The sequence below is a fragment of the Staurois parvus genome, unplaced genomic scaffold, assembly GCF_062004578.1.
Source record: "Staurois parvus isolate SC_StPar_1 unplaced genomic scaffold, SC_StPar_1.0 ptg000096l, whole genome shotgun sequence".
NCBI lineage: Eukaryota > Metazoa > Chordata > Amphibia > Anura > Ranidae > Staurois > Staurois parvus.
Genome location: NW_028317892.1, coordinates 5,319,736 through 5,344,438, shown reverse-complemented (window position 1 = coordinate 5,344,438; position 24,703 = coordinate 5,319,736). Strand labels below are relative to the sequence as shown.

The 24,703-nt window shown below is 47.2% G+C and overlaps 1 protein-coding gene across 2 annotated transcripts in view; it reads left to right on the top strand.

Moving 5' to 3' along the window:
- Positions 1-4,761: 4,761 nt before the first annotated feature.
- HOOK3 (hook microtubule tethering protein 3) overlaps positions 4,762-24,703 on the top strand; it is a 118,756-nt gene continuing 98,814 nt past the window's right edge. For both annotated transcript variants that reach the window (XM_089670862.1, XM_089670861.1), the window contains exon 1: positions 4,762-5,169. In XM_089670862.1, the coding sequence (XP_089526988.1) occupies positions 5,113-5,169 (57 nt within the window). In that variant the 5' untranslated portion in view covers positions 4,762-5,112. The remainder of the gene's footprint in view (positions 5,170-24,703) is intronic.

The following is a 24,703-nucleotide window of genomic DNA, read 5'->3' as shown; positions in this document are numbered from 1 at the left end:
AAAGCCAGACAGTAAGCGGTCAAGAAGGTTGTTGTCAGTGAGGTAGGAGCTCAGACGATTGTAGATTAAGCGATCTAAGAGTTTAGAGGTAAATGGGAGCAGGGACTAAGACTAAGGCGTACAGCCTGTCTGGTGTGACATATTCCCCTGAAAGATTACAGCCCAGCCCTCCAGGTAGTACAGCCTACCTGGAGTCACATTGCCCTCAGAATTGGAAGTACAGCCTGTCTGGTGTCACATAAACCTCAAACTGAGGAGTACAGGGTGTCTGTTGTCACATAGCCCCAGGAATGAGTACAGACTGTGTGGTGCCACAGACACCTCAAACTGAGTACAACCTGCCTGGTGTCATATAGCTCCCAGAATGAGGAGTACAGACTGTCTGGTGTCACAAAACCTCAAACTGAGGATTACAACCTACCCGGTGTCACATAAACCTCAAACTTAGGAGTGCAGTATGCCTGGAATCACATTGCCCCTAGAATGAGTACAGCCAGCCTGGAGTCACAGAGCCCCCAGACTGAAGAGTACAGCCTACCTGAGGGGTCACATAGCTCCCAAAATGGGGAGTGCAGCCAGCCTGGAGTCGCATAACCCCTAGAATGAGGAGTACAACCTACCTGAGGGTTACATAGTTCATAGAATAAGGAGTACAGCCAGCCTGCAGTCACATAGCTCCCTTAAGTACAGCCAGCCTGGAGTCACACAACCCCTAGATTGAGAGGTACAGCCTGGGGGTCACATAGCCCCCAGAATGAGGAGTACAACCTACCTAGGGGTCACATAGCTCCCAGAAAGAGTACAGCCAGCCTGGAGTCACATAGCCCCCAGAATGAGGAGTACAACCTACCTGGGGGTTACATAGCTCCCAGAATAAGGAGTACAGCCAGCCTGGAGTCACACAGCCCCCAGACTGAGGGGTACAGCCTACCTGGGGATCACATAGCCCCCAGAATGAGAGGTACCGCCAGCCTGGAGTAACGCTGCCCCCAGAATGAGGAGTACAACATACCTGGGGGGGTCACATAGCTCCCAGAATGAGGCGTACAGCCAGCCTGGAGTCGCACAACCCCCAGACTGAGGGGTACAGCCTACCTGGGGGTCACATAGCCCCAAGAATGAGAGGTACCGCCAGCCTGGAGTAACGCTGCCCCCAGAATGAGGAGTACAACATACCTGGGGGGGTCACATAGCTCCCAGAATGAGGAGTACAGCCAGCCTGGAGTCGCACAACCCCCAGACTGAGGGGTACAGCCTACCTGGGGGTCACATAGCCCCCAGAATGAGGGGTACAGCCTACCTGGGGGTCACATAGCCCCAGAATGAGGGGTACCGCCAGCCTGGAGTAACGCTGCCCCCAGACTGAGGGGTACAGCCTACCTGGGGGTCACACAGCCCCCAGAATGAGTAAAACCTACCTGGGGATCACATATTGTAGCTCCCAGAATGAGTACAGCCTACCTGGGGGTCACATAGCTCGCAGAATAAGGAGTACAACGAGCCTGGAGTCACACAGCCCCCAGAATGAGGTGTACAGTCTACCTGGGGGTCACATAGCCCCCAGAATGAGTACAGCCTACCTGGGGGTCACATAGCCCCCAGAATTAGCACAACCAACCTGGAGACACATAGCCCCCTAGAATGGGGTGTACAGCCTACCTGGGGGTCACAACCCCCAGAATGAGGAGGTGTACAGCCTACCTGGGGGTCACATAGCCCCCAGAATGAGGAGTACAGCCTACCTGGGGGTCACATAGCCCCCAGAATGAGGAGTACAGCCTACCTGGGGGTCACATAGCCCCCAGAATGAGTACAGCCTACCTGGGGGTCACATAGCCCCCAGAATGAGGATACAACCTACCTGGGGGTCACATACACTATATTGCCAAAAGTATTGGGACACCTCTCCAAATAACTGGATTCAGGTGTTCCAATCACCTCCATGGCCACAGGTGTATAAAATCAAGCACCTAGGCATGCAGACTGCTTCTACAAACATTTGTGAAAGAATTTGTCGCTCTCAGAAGCTCAGTGAATTCAAGCGTGGTACCGTGATAGGTTGTCACCTGTGCAATAAGTCCATCCGTGAAATTTCCTTGCTACTAAATATTCTGTTGTCAACTGTTAGTGGTATTATAACAAAGTGGAAGCAACTGGGAACAACAGCGACTCAGCCACGGAGTGGTAGGCCACGTAAAATGACAAAGCGGGATCAGTGCATAGAGAGCTTCATGGAATGGGTTTCCATGGCAGAGCAGCTGCATCCAAGCCTTACATTGGCAAGTGCAATGCAGAGCGTCAGCTGCAGTTGTGTAAAGCACGCCGCCACTGGACTCTAGAGTAGTGGAGATGTGTTCTCTGGAGTGACGAATCATGCTTCTCTGTTAGGCAATCAGATGGACTTGACTGGGTTTGGCAGTTGCCAGGAGAACAGTACTTGCCTGACTGCATTGTGCCAAGTGTAAAGTTTGGTGGAGGAGGGGTTATGGTGTGGGGTTGTTTTCCAGGGGTTGCACTTAGCCCCTTAGTTTCAGTGAAGGGAACTCTTAAGGCGTCAGCATACCAAGACATTTTGGACAATTTTATGCTCCCAACTTTGTGGGAACAGTTTGGGAGTGACCCCTTCCTGTTCCAACATGACTGCGCACCAGTGCACAAAGCAAGGTCCATAGAGACATGGATGAGCGAGTTTGGGGTGGAGGAACTTGACTGGCCTGCACAGAGTCCTGACCTCAACCCCACAGAACACCTTTGGGTGAATTATAGCGGAGACTTTGAGCCAGGCCTTCTCATCTAACATCAGTGCCTGACCTCACAAATGCGTTTCTGGAAGAATGGTCAAACATTCCCATAGACACACTCCTAAACCTTGTGGACAGCCTTCCCAGAAGAGATGAAGCTGTTATACCTGCAAAGGGTGGGCCAACTCAATATTGAGCCCTGAGGACGAAGACTAGGATGCCATTAAAGTTCATGTGTGTGTAAAGGCAGGCGTCCCAATACTTTTGGCAATATAGTGTAAGGAGTACAGCCTGCCTGGAGTCACACAGCCCCCAGACCGAGGAGTACAGCCAGCCTGGAGTCACACAGCCCCCAGACCGAGGAGTACAGCCAGCCTGGAGTCACACAGCCCCCAGGCTGAGGAGTACAGCCAGCCTGGAGTCACACAGCCCCCAGGCTGAGGAGTACAGCCAGCCTGGAGTCACACAGCCCCCAGGCTGAGGAGTACAGCCAGCCTGGAGTCACACAGCCCCCAGGCTGAGGAGTACAGCCAGCCTGGAGTCACACAGCCCCCAGGCTGAGGAGTACAGCCTGCCTGGAGTCACACACCCCTCAGAGTGAGGAGTACAGCCTGCCTGGAGTCACACACCCCTCAGAGTGAGGAGTACAGCCTGCCTGGAGTCACACACCCCTCAGAGTGAGGAGTACAGCCTGCCTGGAGTCACACACCCCTCAGAGTGAGGAGTACAGCCTGCCTGGAGTCACACACCCCTCAGAGTGAGGAGTACAGCCTGCCTGGAGTCACACAGCCCCCAGAGTGAGGAGTACAGCCAGCCTGGAGTCACACACCCCTCAGAGTGAGGAGTACAGCCTGCCTGGAGTCACACACCCCTCAGAGTGAGGAGTACAGCCTGCCTGGAGTCACACACCCCTCAGAGTGAGGAGTACAGCCTGCCTGGAGTCACACAGCCCCCAGACTGAGGAGTACAGCCAGCCTGGAGTCACACACCCCTCAGAGTGAGGAGTACAGCCTGCCTGGAGTCACACACCCCTCAGAGTGAGGAGTACAGCCTGCCTGGAGTCACACACCCCTCAGAGTGAGGAGTACAGCCTGCCTGGAGTCACACAGCCCCCAGACTGAGGAGTACAGCCAGCCTGGAGTCACACACCCCTCAGAGTGAGGAGTACAGCCTGCCTGGAGTCACACACCCCTCAGAGTGAGGAGTACAGCCTGCCTGGAGTCACACACCCCTCAGAGTGAGGAGTACAGCCAGCCTGGAGTCACACAGCCCCCAGGCTGAGGAGTACAGCCAGCCTGGAGTCACACAGCCCCCAGGCTGAGGAGTACAGCCAGCCTGGAGTCACACAGCCCCCAGGCTGAGGAGTACAGCCTGCCTGGAGTCACACAGCCCCCAGGCTGAGGAGTACAGCCTGCCTGGAGTCACACACCCCTCAGAGTGAGGAGTACAGCTTGCCTGGAGTCACACAGCCCCCAGACTGAGGAGTACAGCCAGCCTGGAGTCACACACCCCTCAGAGTGAGGAGTACAGCCTGCCTGGAGTCACACACCCCTCAGAGTGAGGAGTACAGCCTGCCTGGAGTCACACAGCCCCCAGGCTGAGGAGTACAGCCAGCCTGGAGTCACACAGCCCCCAGGCTGAGGAGTACAGCCAGCCTGGAGTCACACAGCCCCCAGGCTGAGGAGTACAGCCTGCCTGGAGTCACACACCCCTCAGAGTGAGGAGTACAGCCTGCCTGGAGTCACACAGCCCCCAGACTGAGGAGTACAGCCTGCCTGGAGTCACACACCCCTCAGAGTGAGGAGTACAGCCTGCCTGGAGTCACACAGCCCCCAGACTGAGGAGTACAGCCTGCCCTGTGTCACCAGTCCTCAGACTTAGTACAGCCTCTATGGAATCACAGCCCCCAAAATCAGCACAGTACCCCTCAGCCTGAGTAGTAGAGCCCGGCCTGGGCGCCTAGCTGTGCCAAATATCCGGTGATGCTGTGATTGTGCGCAGTGAGGGCTGGGTGTCAGCTGTGCACAGCTCTCTCTGTCATCCATAGACACACACACAGAGTAGGGGGAAGAGGAGGAGACCGACCACCCATCCCCCAGCTAGAGCAGGAGCGGCCCACGGGGAAAAGGGGGAACACTACCGGGCTAACCCCACCTCAACCGGACCTATCGGGCACCACCACAGCAGAGGAACCCGAGCACAGCCGGGCGTAGCGGCCATCTCCTCCTGCACCGTAGAGCCCGGTACACGTCAGCCAGTGCGGACAGTGTACATTGTGTAACGGGAGAGCATCGTCCGGTCCATGTGATCAGTGCCTGGCACCTCCCCGGGGAAAGGCTGTGTGAGGAGCGGCTAGCGGAGTGCGGAGAGGATGTTAAACGTGGAGAGCCTGGACCGGGTGGATCTGTGTGAGAGTCTGTTGACGTGGGTAAGTCATGGGCTATCCCTTCCCCCACCGGCAGACACTGAGAGGCCCTGTCCTCAGCAGTCCCCCTATTATTATCATTGGTGTCACTGGAGGCTCCTGTGTCTGCGGGGAGCACTGCCTTCAGCTTGTTTGTCAGGATTCAGCCTGCTTAGTCCTGGTACTACACAGCTGTGGTAGTACCTACGTTTCAGTCAGGCGGTATCTGGGGCACCCCCCACTTTACTATTGTTCTTGGGGCCCCATGTCTGCCAGCCAAGGGACCTAAACTAAGTGTTTTATAGCAGCCTGTTTAGGGCTTGTCTACGCCACAGTCCGCGTGTTTTTAAGCGCGAAAAATGAATGTATTGCAGTGAGCCATTATTCTGGTGTCATGTGCGTTTACAGTAGAAAATAAAAAAAGCGTGTCCACTGCAGGTAATCGCTGGCTGCAGAGAGCTGTGAATAGCCGCGGCCGCTGGTCACCTGTCACTATGGTGAATGGAACCTGCAGCCATACCTAGCTGCTTCGGGAATATCTGATTCCTGCCAGTACAATTCACACCGACCCTAATCTCCAGTGTCAATGTAGCCTAAGGCTGACCTACACTATACCAACTTTCTTACTATAGGGGGCCTCAAGGGTGGTCCCCAACATCATCAAAGGGCTGCACAGAAAAGTAAGTGAAAAGTCATCATCGGAGATCTCACATATCATAGGCTATGGACGTGATACAAGTGATGGACGGAGACCGCGGACGTGATACAAGTGATGGACGGAGACCGCGGACGTGATACAAGTGATGGACGGAGACCGCGGACGTGATACAAGTGATGGACGGAGACCGCGGACGTGATACAAGTGATGGACGGAGACCGCGGACGTGATACAAGTGATGGACGGAGACCGCGGACGTGATACAAGTGATGGACGGAGACCGCGGACGTGATACAAGTGATGGACGGAGACCGCGGACGTGATACAAGTGATGGACGGAGACCGCGGACGTGATACAAGTGATGGACGGAGACCGCGGACGTGATACAAGTGATGGACGGAGACCGCGGACGTGATACAAGTGATGGACGGAGACCGCGGACGTGATACAAGTGATGGACGGAGACCGCGGACGTGATACAAGTGATGGACGGAGACCGCGGACGTGATACAAGTGATGGACGGAGACCGCGGACGTGATACAAGTGATGGACGGAGACCGCGGACGTGATACAAGTGATGGACGGAGACCGCGGACGTGATACAAGTGATGGACGGAGGCCGCGGACGTGATACAAGTGATGGTCGGAGGCCGCGGACGTGATACAAGTGATGGACGGAGGCCTCGGACGTGATACAAGTGATGGACGGAGGCCTCGAACGTGATACAAGTGATGGACGGAGACCGCGGACGTGATACAAGTGATGGTCGGAGGCCTCGAACGTGATACAAGTGATGGACGGAGGCCTCGGACGTGATACAAGTGATGGTCGGAGGCTGCGGACGTGATACAAGTGATGGTCGGAGGCCTCGGACGTGATACAAGTGATGGACGGAGGCCTCGGACGTGATACAAGTGATGGTCGGAGGCCTCGGACGTGATACAAGTGATGGTCGGAGACCGCGGACGTGATACAAGTGATGGTCGGAGACCGCGGACGTGGCACAAGGGATGGTCGGAGGCGGCGGACGTGGCACAAGGGATGGTCGGAGGCGGCGGACGTGGCACAAGGGATGGTCGGAGGCGGCGGACGTGGCACAAGGGATGGACGGAGGCGGCGGACGTGGCACAAGGGATGGTAGGAGGCCGCGGATGCGACCCAGGATACGGTCGGAGATGGTGAACATCAGAGACTGGAGATATATTACATGAGACTAAAAATCCGTACTGTTACAGGGCAATAGGGAAACACAGATTAGTGTCTTCAGGGACCCTGAGGATCTCATTTTGACCTCATTCTCACTGGCAGTAAATCAGGCAGTTGAGCCACGGTTTTATAAGCCCCCTTCCTTCCCGACCACTCACCTAAAGAAGAATATGCAGCCGTACAGGGCTATGCACATGCTGCGATGCTTTATTGGGGGGGGGGGGGTATTAAATCTCCTGTCACAATCAGCAGTACTGAATGCAACCCATCTAAGTGAGCAGGTTTGTACCACATCTGCCTTGCAACCATGTCCAATACACACAGTTGCTGCACAGTGGTACACCCTTTTCAGACTTTAAAAAGGCAACGAGGAGGCAAATTATTGCCTAGCTGCTGTCTGTCTGCTACTTCTGAAAAGCAATAAAGCATGTATTTTCAGAGCAGCAAGGACTGCTGCCTGTGTGAACAGGACTTGGAATCTGCATCAACTATGTAGTACAAGGGTCTGCCTGATTTGATACTATTTGAATGGATTGTTAATGCATGTACTTTTATTCCGTAAGTTTGGCAAATCTAATGGAGGTTGTATAGCGTATAGCCAGCTTTAGGGTGACCACATACTAAATATATACAGTATATAGTATGTGTGTGTGTGTAAAATATATATGTAAAATCTCCTTTATATCTACAAGTCAGAACTGAATGAGCCTTATTTATCAACGTTTAAAATAAGGGCTGTCATTATTGTCTTTTGGCACCCACTTAGATTCAAACTTAACCCCTTAAAGTTAATGGGCTTCCTGAACATTTGATTGCTGTGATTGGCTGTCACAGTGATCCCATGAACGGAGGTCTGTCCTACCAGCTCTCGATTTGTCATTCTGAGACCGGAAACTTCCAGTGACAGCGCAATCACAGTGCTGGGCTGGGAGAGCTTGATTGAGTGCACTTCCAACACGGAACTGCAACATGCATATGTGGCAGCATGGAATAACATGGCAGACCAGACGCTGCCCAATGTCTTCTCTCAGGTCCCCCCATGACAGCGCACAGGGGTTCTTGTTCTCTGTCTTTGGAGGCATATGTGGGGGGGTTGGGTGTCGAGGCCCACCCACCTTGCTGCGCTCTATCTATATATACTGTGTATGTATGTATGTGTGTGTGTGTGTGTATATATATATATATATATATATATAATTAATGCAGTTAGCAAGACTAATGCTGGGTACACACTATCAGATTTTTTTTTTTTTCGTTCAATACAGTGGGCTGAATGAAAACAAAACTGAAGTGCCTGGGAGGAGCTTGCTGTACTATCTGATGTTAGTACAGCGATCTCTCTGCTGAGCTATTGTGTTTTTGATAGGAGGACTGCATCGGCCCCACCCTCCTCCAGTACACACTGGTCAGCGCTTGCAGCCATTGGATGCCAGTCTGGTGCTGGTTTTCCAGCATGCCCATTTGACAGAAGCTAGCCAGATTGGTGTACCCTATTGAACAGGCTGAAATTCATCCCATGTGTATAGGATTTAAGGCCAGGTAAGCTAAAACACATAGTCTTCTCCAGAGCCTCTCCCATCCTCTGGAACTCCCTACCACAGCATGTCCGGTCAGCCCCTGCCCTGTCTGCCTTTAGGTGATCTTTGAAAACTCACTTCTTCAGGGAAGCCTACCCCACCTCCACCTAAGAACTGTACTTGAATCACCTCCACCAGATCATCCCCCCGCAGCTATCACCTTTTGTATCATCTCCCCCTTCCTTTAGATTGTAAGCTCCACAAGCAGGGCCCTCACATTCCTTCTGTACTGAAAGTATTGTAATTGTACTGTCTCCCTTATATTGTAAAGAGCTGAGGAAACTGTTGGCGCTATATAAATCCCGTATAATAATAATAGTCTGTTTTGACTTGTGTGATAGATGCCTCTATAATAAAGTATATTTGGAGGATGAAGCTGTGTGCTGGCAGTTGCTTCTTTTGCAGTATGACATATAGCCCATCTGCATGCAGCTACATTTATGAACGACAAGCAGGAAGGGGTTGGATAGTTGGAGAAGGCAAGTTTGATAAATGTACTCACAAAATCACTGACTGATTATACATTTTAAAAGTTTAAGAATTCTTCAGCGGAGATGTGGGTGAACAGTCTGGTTGCCTTGTGTGTTGTGTTTTCACTTTAGCTTAGTTGCCCAATCAGCTGAGAGCTTGTCATCTTCTGAATACATGGCCTAGAGTTTTAATTGATGCTCAGGATGTTGGAAATGTTATTGATGTAAATATTGTGTGAAGTGTGTGAAGAAGGAGCCTTGATTAGACAATGGACAGACATTAGGAAACAATATGCCTAACTGAAACTCTTTGTTTCCCCTTGCAATCACACAAATATACATACCAGGACCAGGCTTTTAGTTTAGGTCTTGGGGGAGGTAACCTCTTTTCACCACAGTAAAGGTTTGCTAAAGATTTTGGGACAAATCTAAGGTACCCCATAACGTGATATTCTTTCAGTGTGTGGAGATCAGTGATATATGACCATGGACCCCATTTGTATGATTCCTCTTGTTTTAGTGGTGAACCAGTGAACTATCTGTAGAAAACAAATCACAACTGAATGAAGTGGGTATCTTTCTAATTTGCGTACAATTAAGAAAGCAGTTTGGAGCATTGTCACTTCAGTCCATTGTTCTGGTGGTCAGACTTTCACTGTTTCTCTTTGAATGTTTCTATTACATAGCATGTATAGGGCATTGTTCTTGGTGGTAAAGACATGACAAGGTCTGTGTGTTTTCTTAGGTCAAGATATAAACAGTGTTACCATTTGCCTGGCATTCTTTCATTGCTAACAGGCAGTCTAGTCCAGTTTTCCACTCGATCTAATTAGTGTAGATTTCTTGTTGTAAAAGCATTGTTTGATAATGTCAAGTCACTGATAAAATGTACACATTGTCCTCTAATAATGATGGTCACAGATTTAGCCATGCAAACCATAACTATTATAGAAGGAAAAACCAGACCTGCGCTTTTTATTTGAATGCAGTTTGGGGTGTTGCACTGCTAGTCAGTTTACACCTACTTTGCCATTCTAAATAAATAGAAATGCATGTGTATTATGGTGACATAGATGGAGATTTACAGGGAAATTATAGTGAGTGCACTTTCTACACAGCCTAGCCCATCCTCTCCAGAGGCATGCTTACTCTGTGTTAGTTGCCTCTGCTTTCATGATCTTACATCCTGGCCTGTCAGTCTTCAGTTCACTGGCTGTACCTGTACATTAGCTTCCTATAGGGTTTAACAGGGCTCTTTTCTCAGCATTTCCTGCTTCAGGAGATGGACCCCATGGAAGGATAAAAGGGTAAAGTTTAGGAAGGATAGGTTAGCTTAGCAAGGATTTAAGGGAACCCCATAATTGGCATCTCTAGCCTCAAGAGATGACCCCATGAAAGAGTAAAAAGAAAAAGGTAAGGTGGGCCAAGTTAGCTGAATTGGGGTTCAATGGGGCCCCTTCCTCAGCATCTCCAGCCATAAGAGCCTTATGGAAGGGTAGGATGGAAAAGATAAGGTGGGTTTGTTAGCTTAGTGGAAGTCAATGGCGCTGTGTCCTTCTTTTTTTTTTTTTTTTTTTTTTTAAAGCTTAAGTTCACCTTTCTACAAAAAATAATAAATGCACATTTTTTTTTCTACAGGTGAAAAAATATGCGATTATTTTTTTATAGTAGGATCCTGTAAAGCAAAGAATGCAGGTCTCCTGCAGACTGTCAGTATATCTTCTTCCTCATACAGGGAAGCCGGTACTTACTGACAGGAAAACTCTATGAACTACCACAGCACTCACAGTGCCATGGTAGTTCATTAGGAACTACAAACTGACAGCCGCTACGGCTGTCGGGACCTTTAGTTCATTCATTCACAGAACATGATATATAATTAATAATTATATACACAGTAGGGCTGGCTGTGTTTTTAGTCTCACACCAACAATTGAAACTGAGGGATGTTTACTAAAATATTTAAATTGCCTTGATGGGGAGGGGAGGTGGTATTATGGCCAAATTGGAGCAGCTTTTTATTCCTGCAGGTCTTAAACATTTGAAGCGGATGCATAACATCCACATCAGAACAGCAGCTATGGAATCTGTTTTAATACCATATGTGAAAATTATCAGCAGATTCCCTTTATTCCAAAAAGCTTTACAAAAACTGGGCTTTATACAGTACTGTCAATAGTATAATGGTAGTTTAGTAAACATCCCTCAGTTTCAATTGTTGGTGTGAGACTGAACACAGCCACTTAACCTTTTCTTTTGCACTCACACAGTGCACACAGTCCTCCACCCACATCGACGGGAACACCCTGGACCTCGTTTTCTCTCATCTCTGTACCCTCCACAACCTCACAAACACCCCTTTCCCTCTCTCTGATCACTCCCCCCCCCCCCCCCCACATCAAACCATCACCAGCCGTAACCTCCGCAACCTGAACCCGGCCCCTCTCCACTCTGCAGCTGACCGTCTGTACGACAGTATCCTTCCACTGTCATGCCATGACCTGGCCACGACTCGCTGTCAGCTGCCTTAGACTCCTTAGTACCCCTAACCACACGTAGCATTAGACCCCGAGCACTTCAACCCTGGCAGAATGACCTCACAAAAAATCTTAAACGACGCAGTCGCGCGCTAGAGCGAGTATGTCGCAAAACCAGATCCCCTTGAGCGTTCTCCCCCACCACACCTAACATCCCACACACTATAACCTCCCCAACACTCCGCTCCTTCAGCCTTGCTACCACTGAGGAGGTCACTAAGGTCTTCTCAGAAGCCCGCCTCACCACTTGCCCCCTTGACCCTGTCCCCACACAACTCCGGTCACCCTCCTCCTCCATCCTACGCTCCCTCACCCACATCTTCAATCTCTCCCTCTCTACTGGTGCATTCCCCTCCCCCTTAAGCACGCGCACATCACCCCCATACTCAAAAAACCCTCCCTGGACCCCACCGACCTGAACAACCTTAGACCCATCCCCCTGCTGCTATTTACATCCAAGCTCCTTGAGTGCTTAGTCTACAATCGCCTAAGCGCCCACCTCACTGACAACAACCTCCTTGATCCACTACAGTCTGGCCTCCGTCCCCTACACTCCACTGAATCCGCCCTACTCAAAATCACTAATGACCTGCTAACCGCCAAAGCTAATGGCCATTACTCAGCCCTCCTACTCCTCGACCTGTCCGTGGCCATCAACACAGTTGACCACCCCCTCCTCAATAAACTATACTCCCTTGGCATCAGAGACTCCGCTCTCTCCTGGCTCTCCTCCTATCTATCCCAACGCTCCTTCAGCGTTACCTATAACGCTACCGCCTCCCCCCTCTCTCCCCCTCTCTGTTGGGGTCCCCCAAGGCTCTGTCTTTGGGCCCCTTCTCTTCTCCATCTACACCTCCCTCGGCAAACTGATACACTCCTACGGCTTCAACTATCACCTCTACGCCAATGACACGCAAATTTACCTCTCCACCCCTCAACTCACCCCTTCAGTCTCCGCCCGAATCACCCACCCACCCACTGAACGACATATCAGACTGGATGTCGCCCCATTTCTTCAAATTGAACCTTTCCAAAACCGAGCTCCTAATTTTCCCCCCAGCCCGCCCCCCCCATCCTCTCCATCACGACCAACAACGCCACCATCAGTCCCACCCCGCAAGCCAAAGTCCTAGGTGTCACTCTAGACTCAAACCTGTCCTTCCAACCCCATGTCCCATCATTGGCAAACTCATGCAGGCTCCACCTCCGCAACATCTCCAAAATACGTTCGTTCCCAACCCCAGACACTACTAAACAACTCGTTCACTCCCTTATCTCACGTCTGGACTACTGCAACTCTCTTCTTACTGGCCTACCCCAAAACAGGCTATCCCCACTTCAGTCTATCCTGATCTCAGCGGCCAGACTCATCCACCTTACCAACCGCTCCGCTTCTGCCACCCCCCTCTGTCATTCCCTCCATTGGCTTCCGATTGCGCAATGCATTAAATTCAAAATACTAACATTGACATACAAAGCCATTCATAATGCTGCCCCAAACTACCTCACCGACCTGATACCCAAATACCACCCAAACCGTACTCTTTGCTCCTCACAAGACCTCCTACTTTCTAGCTCCCTGGTCTCCACCTCTCACGCCCAACTGCAGGACTTCTCCAGGACTTCCCCCATCCTCTGGAACTCACTACTCCAATCCATCAGACTGTCACCTACCCTCCTCACCTTTAGGCGCACCCTGAAAACCCATCTCTTCAGGGAAGCCTACCCCACTCTCACCTAACAGCCGATCCCCTCCACTCCTCCTACCACTCCATCCCCCACAGCTACTTCCTCCTGTACTTCTATCCCCTCCCTCCTAGATTGTAAGAACGAAAGAGCAGGGCCCTCAAACCCCTCGTGTATTGTATTGTTACTGTATTGTCTCATGTTCTGTCCCCCACTATAATGTACAGCGCTGAGCAAACCTTTTGGCACTATATAAATACTGTATAATAATAATGGTGCTTGGTGAGCCTTTCCTTAACCACTTCAAGTCCGGACACTTTCACCCCCTTCCTGTCCAGGCCACTTTTCAGCTTTCAGTGCTATTGCACTTTGAATGACAATTGCGCGGTCATGCAACACTGTACCCATATTAATTTTTTAGCATTTTTGAGACAGATAAAGCTTTATTTTGGTGGTATTTATTCACCACTGGGATATTTATTTTTTTGCTATATAAATGAAAGTCCAAACATTTTGAAAAAAGTTTTTCTTATAAAATTTTGCAAATAATCTTTCTTCAGAAATCTTGGCCAAAATGTATTCAGCTATCTTTTTCGTAAAAAAACCCCAAAAAACCCCAAATTAGTTTATAACCAAAAAAAATTAAAAAAAAAAAAGGTTTTACATTTTAATTTAATTTTTTTATTTGTTGTGAATAGCTAAGTGGGCACCAACAATTTTTGCCTTCTTTACTCGGTAAGCTCTGACATGACTCTGTTTTACTAGCAGTGCACACAGTGAATGACGAAAATGAAGCTGTTACCTGTTAGCTAGGTGTCTCATCACACAGCGGAAGCTGAAGAATGTTGCATCATTTCTGCTTACAATGAAACATGTCACTTTCACACTTGCAAATCATGTAGTGTTTCCATATTCTTGTACAATCCCTGTAGTAACCGATAAGCTTGAAAATATGTGCACCATTTGCTTAGCAGTAATATATAAGCTGAGTGCTGATTTTTTTTTTTTTTTTTTTTTTTTAGCATCAGGTGCTCATGTTTTGCTGCAAGCCCCTATTCCACCTGTGTGGCAAATGTATCCCTGAGTAACCAGTGTACTTAAAGTGATACTAAAGGTCATTTTTTTTTTATTATTAAAATAAAAAAGATGTTATACTTTCCTGCTCTGTACAACAATATTGCACAGAGTAATCCATTAGCTCCTCACCTCCTCTTTGGCAGTCCCCCGTTGCTCTTCCCTCCTCTGGGTGCTTCCTTAGCAACCTTGATGCTCCTACTGCCCTCAGTGTCTCCTGTGAGATCAGTGGTGCTGCATCTGTCACATCTTTGACAATGCTGGAGTGGTGAGAAGAGTCAGGTAAGTGTTTAGGGGAGAGAGGGCAGGGTAGGTAGTGGGGAGTTTTTTTACTTTAATGCAGGGAATGCAATGCATTCGGGTAAAACAAACATTTTGATTTTAGAGCAATTTAACTTAAAAATGAATACCAATACAATGTAAACAATTGTGAGCACCAATGGCCAAACTTGAGTGCATCAAAGTGCACGCACTATTTTGGTACATTGCTAATGCAAATGAATGGATTGTCTTTACGTCCACAACCATGTAACGTCAACCTTAATGATGACATTGTATTGGTATTAATTTCTAATTTAGATACCCATTACACTTAGGGGTATATTTATAAAGCTTTGATTATGACCTTTACTAAACATTTACTGTAGGTGTATCTTTCTGTTGCATGTGTTTTGCATTTCAGTGATTGACATTCACTGCAGATAAATGGAATTCTGTGCCCTTTTTACTATGCCCTTTTATAAATACACGGCACCAGTTCGGTTGTATGTAGAGCTGGAGGATTATGCTGATTTTATAATATTCATATATACTGCAGAGACCAGACCAAGATATTGTTAGGCCCCACGTGTGCTGGGTGTTTAGTACCCGTGCATGGGGCTCTGGTGTTTAGCTGTGGGCAGAGGGCATAGGTGTCCCATCCAGCCCTGCTGCCAGCAGCCTGTTAAACTCTGAGAGGCTGACAGCTGCTAAGGTTGGGCAGGGCACCTAGTGGTATGACTATTTAGGGCAATATACACCCAGGGATGAATGTCCAGAATGCATGAAGTCTGGGCTCTGGGCATTCATCTCTGTGTGGAAAATATTTTGGCTTTAGGTATACTTTGAAGTTGAAGCCCCACACTGCAAAGGTTAATTGCCTGTTTTGTCTAGAACAAGGGTCTCAAAACTGCAGCCCAAGGGGTCCAAGCCCTTTGCTAGCCTTTATCTGGCCCTTGGGGCACTATTCCTCCCTCTGCCACCAACAATGGGACACTATTCCTCCCTCTGCCACCAACAATGGGGCGCTATTCCTCCCTCTGCCACCAACAATGGGGCGCTATTCCTCCCCCTGACACCAACAATGGGGCACTATTCCTCCCTCTGACACCAACAATGGGGCACTATTCCTCCCTCTGACACCAACAATGGGGCACTATTCCTCCCTCTGACACCAACAATGGGGCACTATTCCTCCCTCTGACACCAACAATGGGGCACTATTCCTCCCTCTGCCACCAACAATGGGGCGCTATTCCTCCCTCTGCCACCAACAATGGGGCGCTATTCCTCCCTCTGCCACCAACAATGGGGCGCTATTCCTCCCTCTGCCACCAACAATGGGGCACTATTCCTCCCTCTGCCACCAACAATGGGGCGCTATTCCTCCCTCTGCCACCAACAATGGGGCACTATTCCTCCCTCTGCCACCAACAATGGGGCACTATTCCTCCCTTTGCCACCAACAATGGGGCGCTATTCCTCCCACTGATACAAACGATGGGGCACTACTCTTCCTACTGACCACCAACCTTGAGGCCATGTTTATTTTCACTGATGCTGGGCCCAGGACATTTTTACCGACACTGGCCACAACCCTGCCCTCTTAAAGTGTGAAGGACAGAAAACTGGCCCTTTGAAAAGTTTGGAGACCCCTGCTCTAGGAGAAATGAGGCTTCCTGCTTGCTGTATGAAACTCCCTATATCAGTTCTTCCCCACTTGACCAGTAATAGCTCTTGCAGCACCAGCAGTCTTGCATTTTACATGCATCTGCAGGGAGCCCACCTACACATCACGAGCATCAGAAAGTAGAGAAGCATGGCAGCTGCCAGGTGAATGAAGAATAAGGTAAGTATTTCACCTTATTCATTAGCATCTAGATCAGTCATTCCCACCAGGATTCCTCCCGAGGTTGCTAGGGTTTACTTGAGCTGTGGCTGGCTTACCTTTCATCAGATTTTGCCTGCATTGTTTCAGGACCAATGCTGCTTGGCGCATAGCCAGTGGCATGACACCAATGATCTCTTTTAGCTGTCTGTAATGAGGCAGTCTTCTCGCTCATCCCCAACATAATTTTTCTCTTCCAAATATTACAAAACAGGGAGAGATTGATAGGATTTTTAGGCAAGTAAAAGGTGGACGACCACAGACATCTTTGACTTTCATTTATTATACCAGGATGATGCCTGCAATTACAGGCATCATTCGGGTATATATATTTTTTTTTTTCCTTGCATTCCCAACCCCCACCCCCTTTCTCTGTCTTATTGACCCAAGATAGCTCCATAAAGAGGACCTGTCATGTCTTATTTCTATCACAAGGAATGTTTACATTTCTCACAGCATGAGGAAAGTACTGCCGATAACCAGCAAATGACACACAGGACATCTGCGCTGATCATCAGGGCACTGATGAGCAGTGCCACCAATCAGTGCTGCCCTGCAGTTGTGCCCGTCAGTGCCCATCATTGCTGCCTATCAGTACAGCATAATCAGTTCCTTCTCATCAATGTCCACCAGTGCCGCCTCATCAGTGTCACCTCATCAATGCTGCCTATCAGTGCAGCCTCATCAATGCACATCAGTGAAGGAGAAAAATTACCTGTTTGCAAAAGTTTATAATAAAAACAAAGAAAAAATTTTTTTTTTCAAATTTTTTTTTCTCTGCTTTTGTTTATAGTGCAAAAAATAAAACAACCAGTGGTGATTAAATACCACCAAAATAAAGCTCTATTTGTGTGAAAAGATAAAAACTTCATATGTGTACAGTGTTGCATGACCACGAAATTGCCATTCAAAGTGTGACAGCACTGAAAGCTGAAAATTGGCCTGGGCAGGAAGGGGGTAAAAGTGCCCTGTAGGCAAGTGGTTAATGCATTTATTCTATGTTATGGGCATTCGTCCCTGAAGGCATAGGGCCCTAAATGCAAGTACCACTGAAGTGGCTTTTAGCCTACCATGAATGTTTGTTAACAGGCTGCAGGCAGTGCGATGGATGCTGCACCTGGACACTGGGCAGCCTAGATTAGACTGTACCAGCAGACAAAATAGTTGTAATTGTAATGATTGTGGTATTGAGAGGACTCATTTTTACTTGCCAAATGCTTCCTGCTTCGTTTCTTTGCTACACTTAGACATGCATATATGCATAGACGTGCATGTAGTTGCTGGTGTCCTTACTCATTAAAGTTTCTCATGCTATCATGTGCTCCATCGGCCTTGTGTTATTGTAATACAGGAAGCCAAACCCTGTTTTGCACTTCAATCTTAATTGAATGTGTGACATTTGTGAGGGAAACAATATTAAAAGGTCGTCTTGGAGAAAATAAAATAGAAGACACGGGTTGATTTACTAAAACTGAAGAGTGCAAAATCTGGTGCAGCTGTGCGTAGAGACCAATCCGCTTCCAGTTTTTGTATTTTTGTCAAAGCTTAACCCCTTGACGCCGACGGCACACAAATATGCGGCCTCACGGAACTGGGCTTTTTTCCGTGGGGCCGCATATTTGCGTACCTGTCTTTGTGCTGGGAGCGTGCTGCTCGGCGCGCTCCCAGCACAGAGACCACAGTGTCACTGAGAGCCCCGGGTCCCGTTCTAACAATCGGGACTCCTGGGTACTCCATGTGATCGCTGTGATAGCCTCTGATTGGCTATCACAGTGATCAGTCACTGTGCAGCCCGGCCCCCTTGCTTTTTTCTCTCTCTATGAATGGAGAAGAGAGATACATTGTATATCTCTAACTCCTGACATAGAGAGAGAAAAAAAAGTTTGTAAAAAAAAAAAAGAAGATAAATAAATATTAAAAAATAAAAGAAAAAATAAAGAAAAATACCTAGATCAAGGTTTCATCTAGTTCAGTACCAGGGTTAGTGTTTGGGTCAGGGTCAAAGGTCAGGAATTAAAAAAAAAAATTGGTATCAGCGTCAGTTAGCGTTAATGTCAATGTGTTTTAGGTAAAAAAAAAAAAAAGACAAAAAGAAAATGCGCACTATTGTTTCTGGGCTGTACTACGGGTACAAACAACAAATAACATACACATATATGGTATCGCTGCGATCGTCAAGAGCTGGAGAATTTATTTTGGGTTGTTCTTTGATGATAGGTTATGGTCGTAACCAGAAACACACAGCTAAATAAAAAAAACAATTTTTTTTTTTTTTACTATTTTGGGCCAGTTTTCCTTTGATATATCCATTTACCACCAAATGAAAGCCCAATTTGTCCTGAAAAAATCAAGGTATAATCCACCTGGATGTACAAAGTAGTTGTGATGATATGTACGGTTTTACTAACATATGTCAACGTTGCAGAATTGTGCTTAGGCATTTAGATTTGTTTTATCCTTAGGCGTGAAGGGGTTAATTGAACTAGCTGAAGTTAGAAGCTGATTGGCTGCTATGCACAGCTGCACCAGATTTTGCACCCTCCAGTTTTAGTAAATCAACCCCATTGTCTTACCATTTATAAATGCGTAAATGTAGCATTGTCCTGAATGATTTGTGCTAGAGTAGCGCATATTTCCACATTCAGCAGGACACATTTTTAAAGTAAATATGTCTGCCTTCTTTCTGAAAATACTAGTTTTCTGGCTGTCATAATGACTTTCTGACCCCTTGAGTAACTGACCCCAGTATGGAGTTTAGTATCGTTCTAGGTCTGTGAAATGTATGGTGTCTATATGACAAGAAGGCAGATTGCTTTCTCAGGAGGAGGTCATCAGTGGCAGCCTATATATTCTTTTCTGATAAGTTTCCTTTTGCTAAGATGTAAATGACCACTTGTATGTCCAGGCCTTACCTATTACTTGGATCTCCTTTTCCCCCGGTGAACCTTGCATTTGTTCTTTTCTTTCTTGTTCATGTGGTGAGAAACCTCATCACCAGGCTTGTAAAATCCTAGCACGGGTAGTTGCTGGAAGGTCCTTTCGTGATGATGTAGCCAGGCCCCCAGAACAACAAGAACGCTTTCTCTACACATAGTGGGGGTTGATTTACTAAAACTGGAGAGTGCAAAAACTAGAGCAGCTATGCATGGCAGCCATTCAGCTTGTTCAATGAAGCTTTGACAATAAAACCTGGAAGTAGATTGGTTTCTATACAGAGCTGCATCAGATTTTGCACTGTCCAGTTTTATTAAATCAACCCCAGTGTGTTGGCAGTTTGGGAATCAAGGCAGCAGCATTGTTTTGCTGGGGTTAAAATGACTGTATACATGTGGAGTGGGGCAGTCAGGGGTGAAGGAATGGCAGAGTTTTGGAGACCAGCAGGGAAGGCTGACATTTCTGGTTGGGAGTTTTGGTTCCCCTCAGCTCCCAACCAGAAATGCCAGCCTGTTTCAGCTGGTCTCCAAAATTCTGCCATTCCTTCACCCCTGTCTGCCCCACTCTACATGTTTCAGCTTGCACAGGAAGTTAGGAATGCAGGTCTTCTGTTTTCAGTGTAGGCCCAGAATGCAGACCTTCTGTTTCCATGTATTCATCCCTGAAAACACAGGGCCTTAAATGCCACTGCCACTTGGCAAAGTGTTCAACTTCTTCCACTTGCATCATGCCATAGACTGTGACAGGCTGCCTACAGTGGGGCTACTCCCGGGCACGCTGCTCCTAGACCAGCAATGGGCAAACTACGGCCCGCGGGCCGTATACGGCCCGGCGGACCTTTTAATCCGGCCCGCGGAGCCTGATACTATCAGGATGGCTGTCAGGATGTGTGTAGGCGGGGCAGCGTGACGAATGTGAGGGGAGCTAGGCTCCTCTCACAGTCTGCCCTGAAGACCGGTGTAGCATGAAAATCTGTCTCCTATGAGGATCTGTCCCCCTCGACGTATCTGCGCATGTGCCGGAGATCACCGATCGGCTGCTAATGCCTGAAACTGGAACATGCGCAGATACGTCGAGGGGGACAGATCCTCATAGGAGACAGATTTTCATGCTACACCGGAACGGCGCGGGAACACGGCGAGAGGAACGCGCGGAGCAAAGGTAAGTGAATTGACACGGGGGACTTAATATGGGGGATGAATTACTATATGGGGGATGAATTACTATATGGGGGATGAATTACTATATGGGGGATGAATTACTATATGGGGGATGAATTACTATAGGGGGGATGAATTACTATAGGGGGGATTAATTACTATATGGGGGATGAATTACTATATGGGGGATGAATTACTATGGGGGATGAATTACTATGGGGGATGAATTACTATATGGGGGATTAATTACTATGGGGGATGAATTACTATGGGGGATGAATTACTATATGGGGGATTAATTACTATGCTTACTATGGGGGAATATTACTATACTTACTATGGATGACACATACACATCATTCATCTACTCTTGGTCCGGCCCCCGGGTCCAATATATGAACCCATTGCGGCCCTTAAGTCAAAAAGTTTGCCCACCCCTGTCCTAGACAGTGCTGTGTGGAAGGGGCCTAAAACATTTACCATGTTAATGAACACATTATTGTTGGCATTTCCAGTTGTCCTTCATACTGCACTGCTTTATAATCTGTCTCTCTGAACTCCATTTATTTCAGAATATGTTGATGAAGGACACTAAATTGCCATGTTTAGCATGAATTGAAGCAGGTATAAATTTGCAGAAGGAGAAAGGAAAGCAATGAGGTCTTTACAGCCTTATGTTTTAACATCTGAGATGAGAAGAGGTTTGTGTGTTACGTAAGATGCCACGTTCCATCCGACAGAAAATTCTTGGAATGCCTTTAAAAATTGTTGACATAGTTTTTAACTTGTAGCTTGTTGTAGACTGCTGGTCTGTTATTTCTGTCAGTGAAATGTTTAATACATTAATATTATGGGTAAATGCAGCCTTATGTGTTTTGTGTTGTTTTTTTTGTTTTTTTTAAACTTTCGATTCAGTATGGAGATTTATCATCCTCGTTTCCATTTTGAATCTAAAGTCAACTGTAGCAGTTTTTTGGGGGTCGAGTTATGACCTCTTTCAAGTAATACAGGTTTTGTGTCCATTGGGGAAGTCTTTCTTCCTGTCCTGGGCACCAAATGAGGGCACACCCATAACAGCCTCTGATAAGTTTGTACACTTCTCCAATCCAAACCTAGAATAAGTATTGTCTGGATTTATCTCCATCACCAATTAATATCAAAAGCAATTATAGTTACATTCAAATAAAATATAACTTCTTTGCTACCCATTATTGGTGACATAAAATGTACTGGAAAAAAACTAAAGAAGTAAAAATGGCAAATATTGTTTAGAAAACATTAGGGATGCACCGAAATTTCAGTGGCCGAAACGTTTTGTTCGAAAACACCCCTTTCGCCCGTTGGACGACATGAAAAAAGGCACCAATACAGGTGCCGAAAAAACCCCGCCACTCGCTGCCGCTCGGTAGTTCTTGGCCTTACCTGAGAAACCATCAATCCCAGTGCTGGGCATAGAGATGAGTGAAGTAAAGATGGCCGCGACTCATCTCTATGCCCTTGGAGGACCGGAGCGATGTCGCTTCCCGTTCCGGACATGTTTTTTTTCTTTGGTTTTTTTTTTTTTGTTTTTTTTTAAAGCACTAGATCAATGCTTTTTTTATCTAATGCTTTACATTGCAGAGGAGAGATGTGGGGTCTTATTGACCCCATATCTCTCCATAAAGAGGACCTGTCATTAATTATTTCTAATACAAGGGATGCATGCGTTTCTTGTTATTTAGAATAAAAGTGATTAAATTTTTTTTTAAAGGGACAGTGCAAAGAAAAAAAAATTTTACTTTTTTTTTTTTTTAAATTTAAAGTGCCCATGTCCCCCTGTGCTCGGACGTAGTGGTGAACGCATACATAGGCCATGTCCACATATGTAAATGATGTTCAAGCCATGTATTGTTTTCCAAAAAAAAATATTCATTTTTAAAAACCGCATTTCGGTTTCGGTTTTTGGCCAGGTGCATTTTGAATTTCCGTTTTCAGTTTCGGCACCAGAATTTTCATTTCGGTGCACCACTAGAACACATGTAAGCTAAAAAATGATCTTGTATTAAAAGTATGTACTCATCTCTGCCTGACTGTCACAGACCACTTATTTTCTCAGAAACCTTTGGTTTATTCATCTACCTGGTAAACCCATTTGGGTCCCTGGAATTAACAAATGCGCCAAATGCATGTGCCTGTCTAGAATTGTACCTGAATTTGGCTCATGCTGCACCACTTTTAGAATGCACGAGATACTTTTGCAAAATCTGTCTGAGCCAGTTTTTTTTCTCTCTATGCCAAAAGAGAGTTGGTCTTATTTACTTAATTACCACCTTTTAATTTGTGCCACACTGAATGCACCAAATGTAAAAGTGGCGTATTTTAGAACTATCTGAATTTGGTGCACGAGTCGCTGTCAGAACCAAGTGTCACAAATGCTTCATGAATTTGGCACAATACATTACCAAGAGGGATAATGCCAGAAAAGTGGTGCAGCAGCTTTACTGAATTTGCCCTAGTGTCTTAGAACTAAAATCTCTTCCTTGAATCGGAAAATTCAGTGTGGTGTTTTAATCCTCACAGTTCATGAAGTTTCTATGCTTGTTATAACTGTGCTTCCAGACAAATTCCAGGTATGAATATATTTACATAGTTACACTAGTCCAGCTTGGACTAATATAACTATTCATATAAATGTGGAAGCGGTTTGTAAGTGTAAAATCAGTATTTACTGCCTCTACATTGACTGCCATTATCTTATGGGTCCCTTGCCGAGCAGCTGCCTTGTTGCATTGTGAATACAGGAGGCTTGGCTGCTTCTGTGCCTCCTGTAGCGCATTCCCTAAGGGACCTGACTCGATGGTATGGAAGTTGGTGGAAGGATTTCAACACAGTCGTGCAGCATTTTTATGAGTCAAATTGCAACCTTTGCTGACTCTGACTGCTGGGAATGGGCTTGCTTAGAGAAATGGTCCCTACAGACGGAAGGGACCTGCATCACAGGTTGGGAACACCAGATGTGGACTTCATGGCACCAAGGTTCAACAACAAACTGGATAGGCTTGATGCCAGATTCAGATATATCTGATGGAAGCAGTAAATGCTCTGGGATCAGTATAGCCTGATCTATGCCTTTCCTTGCCTGCTATACAGGATCAAGATAGAGGGCATTCCGGTGATCCTCATAGCTCCAGACTGGCTCAGGAGGATGTGGTACCATACTGGAACCAGATTATCTGTCCCAGCGACTGGTTTACAATCCTGCTGCACGGTTGCTGATTTTACCGACATGGCTGTTGAAGTTCAGGTCCTGAGGGGACAGAGGCATCTCCAAAATTGTTAATTCCCAGTGTTAAAGGCTAAGATGTCTGCTTTTTGGAATTTCTACCATCGCACGTGGAAGGCATACTTTTGTTTGTGTGAGGCAAGGGTTTTTTCTGTAAATGGGCCTGATCAGCATTTGCTCCTGTAGGGTCAGATCTCAGCACTTGCCATCTTGTTTCAAAGACCACTAACTTCACATTCTTAAGTGGCTTCACCTGTACACTCCTTCGTTTCTCCTTTGTATCTGAATTTCATTCTTTTCGCACTTCAGAATCCTCCTTTTGAACCCATGAGGGATATTTCTCTCTATTTTCCTTCCTTCTCTGACACCAAAGGTTGTGTTCCTTGCCATCACTTCTTTGAGGTACATGTCTGAGCTGGTGGCCTTACCCTGTAAAGAACTCTTTCTGATCTTGCACAGGGGCAAGGCTGTGTCGAGGCCTACAGCTTGCTTCACTCCTTCCTAAAGTGTTTTTGGCCTTTCACCTCACACAGAACTCCATTCTTTCCATCCTTCTGTCTGGCTCTAGATGAAGCTTGCGCTGTGTGTGTCTATCTCACAGCCACTGCTTCCATTAGAAAGACTGATCCTCTTTGTTATTTCTGAGGGTCCCTGTAAAGAGGGACCTGCTTCTTGTTTCCTCATTTCTTGGTCACTCAGACAAATAATCATCCAAGCTAATAGTTTTAAGAATCTGGTTCCATCCTTTCCTGCCATGGTGCACTCTACTAGATCTCTGAGTGCTTTTTGGACATTGTGGCATAAGGCCACTGTTTCCAGTTTTGCAAGGCTGCCACCTTATCTTC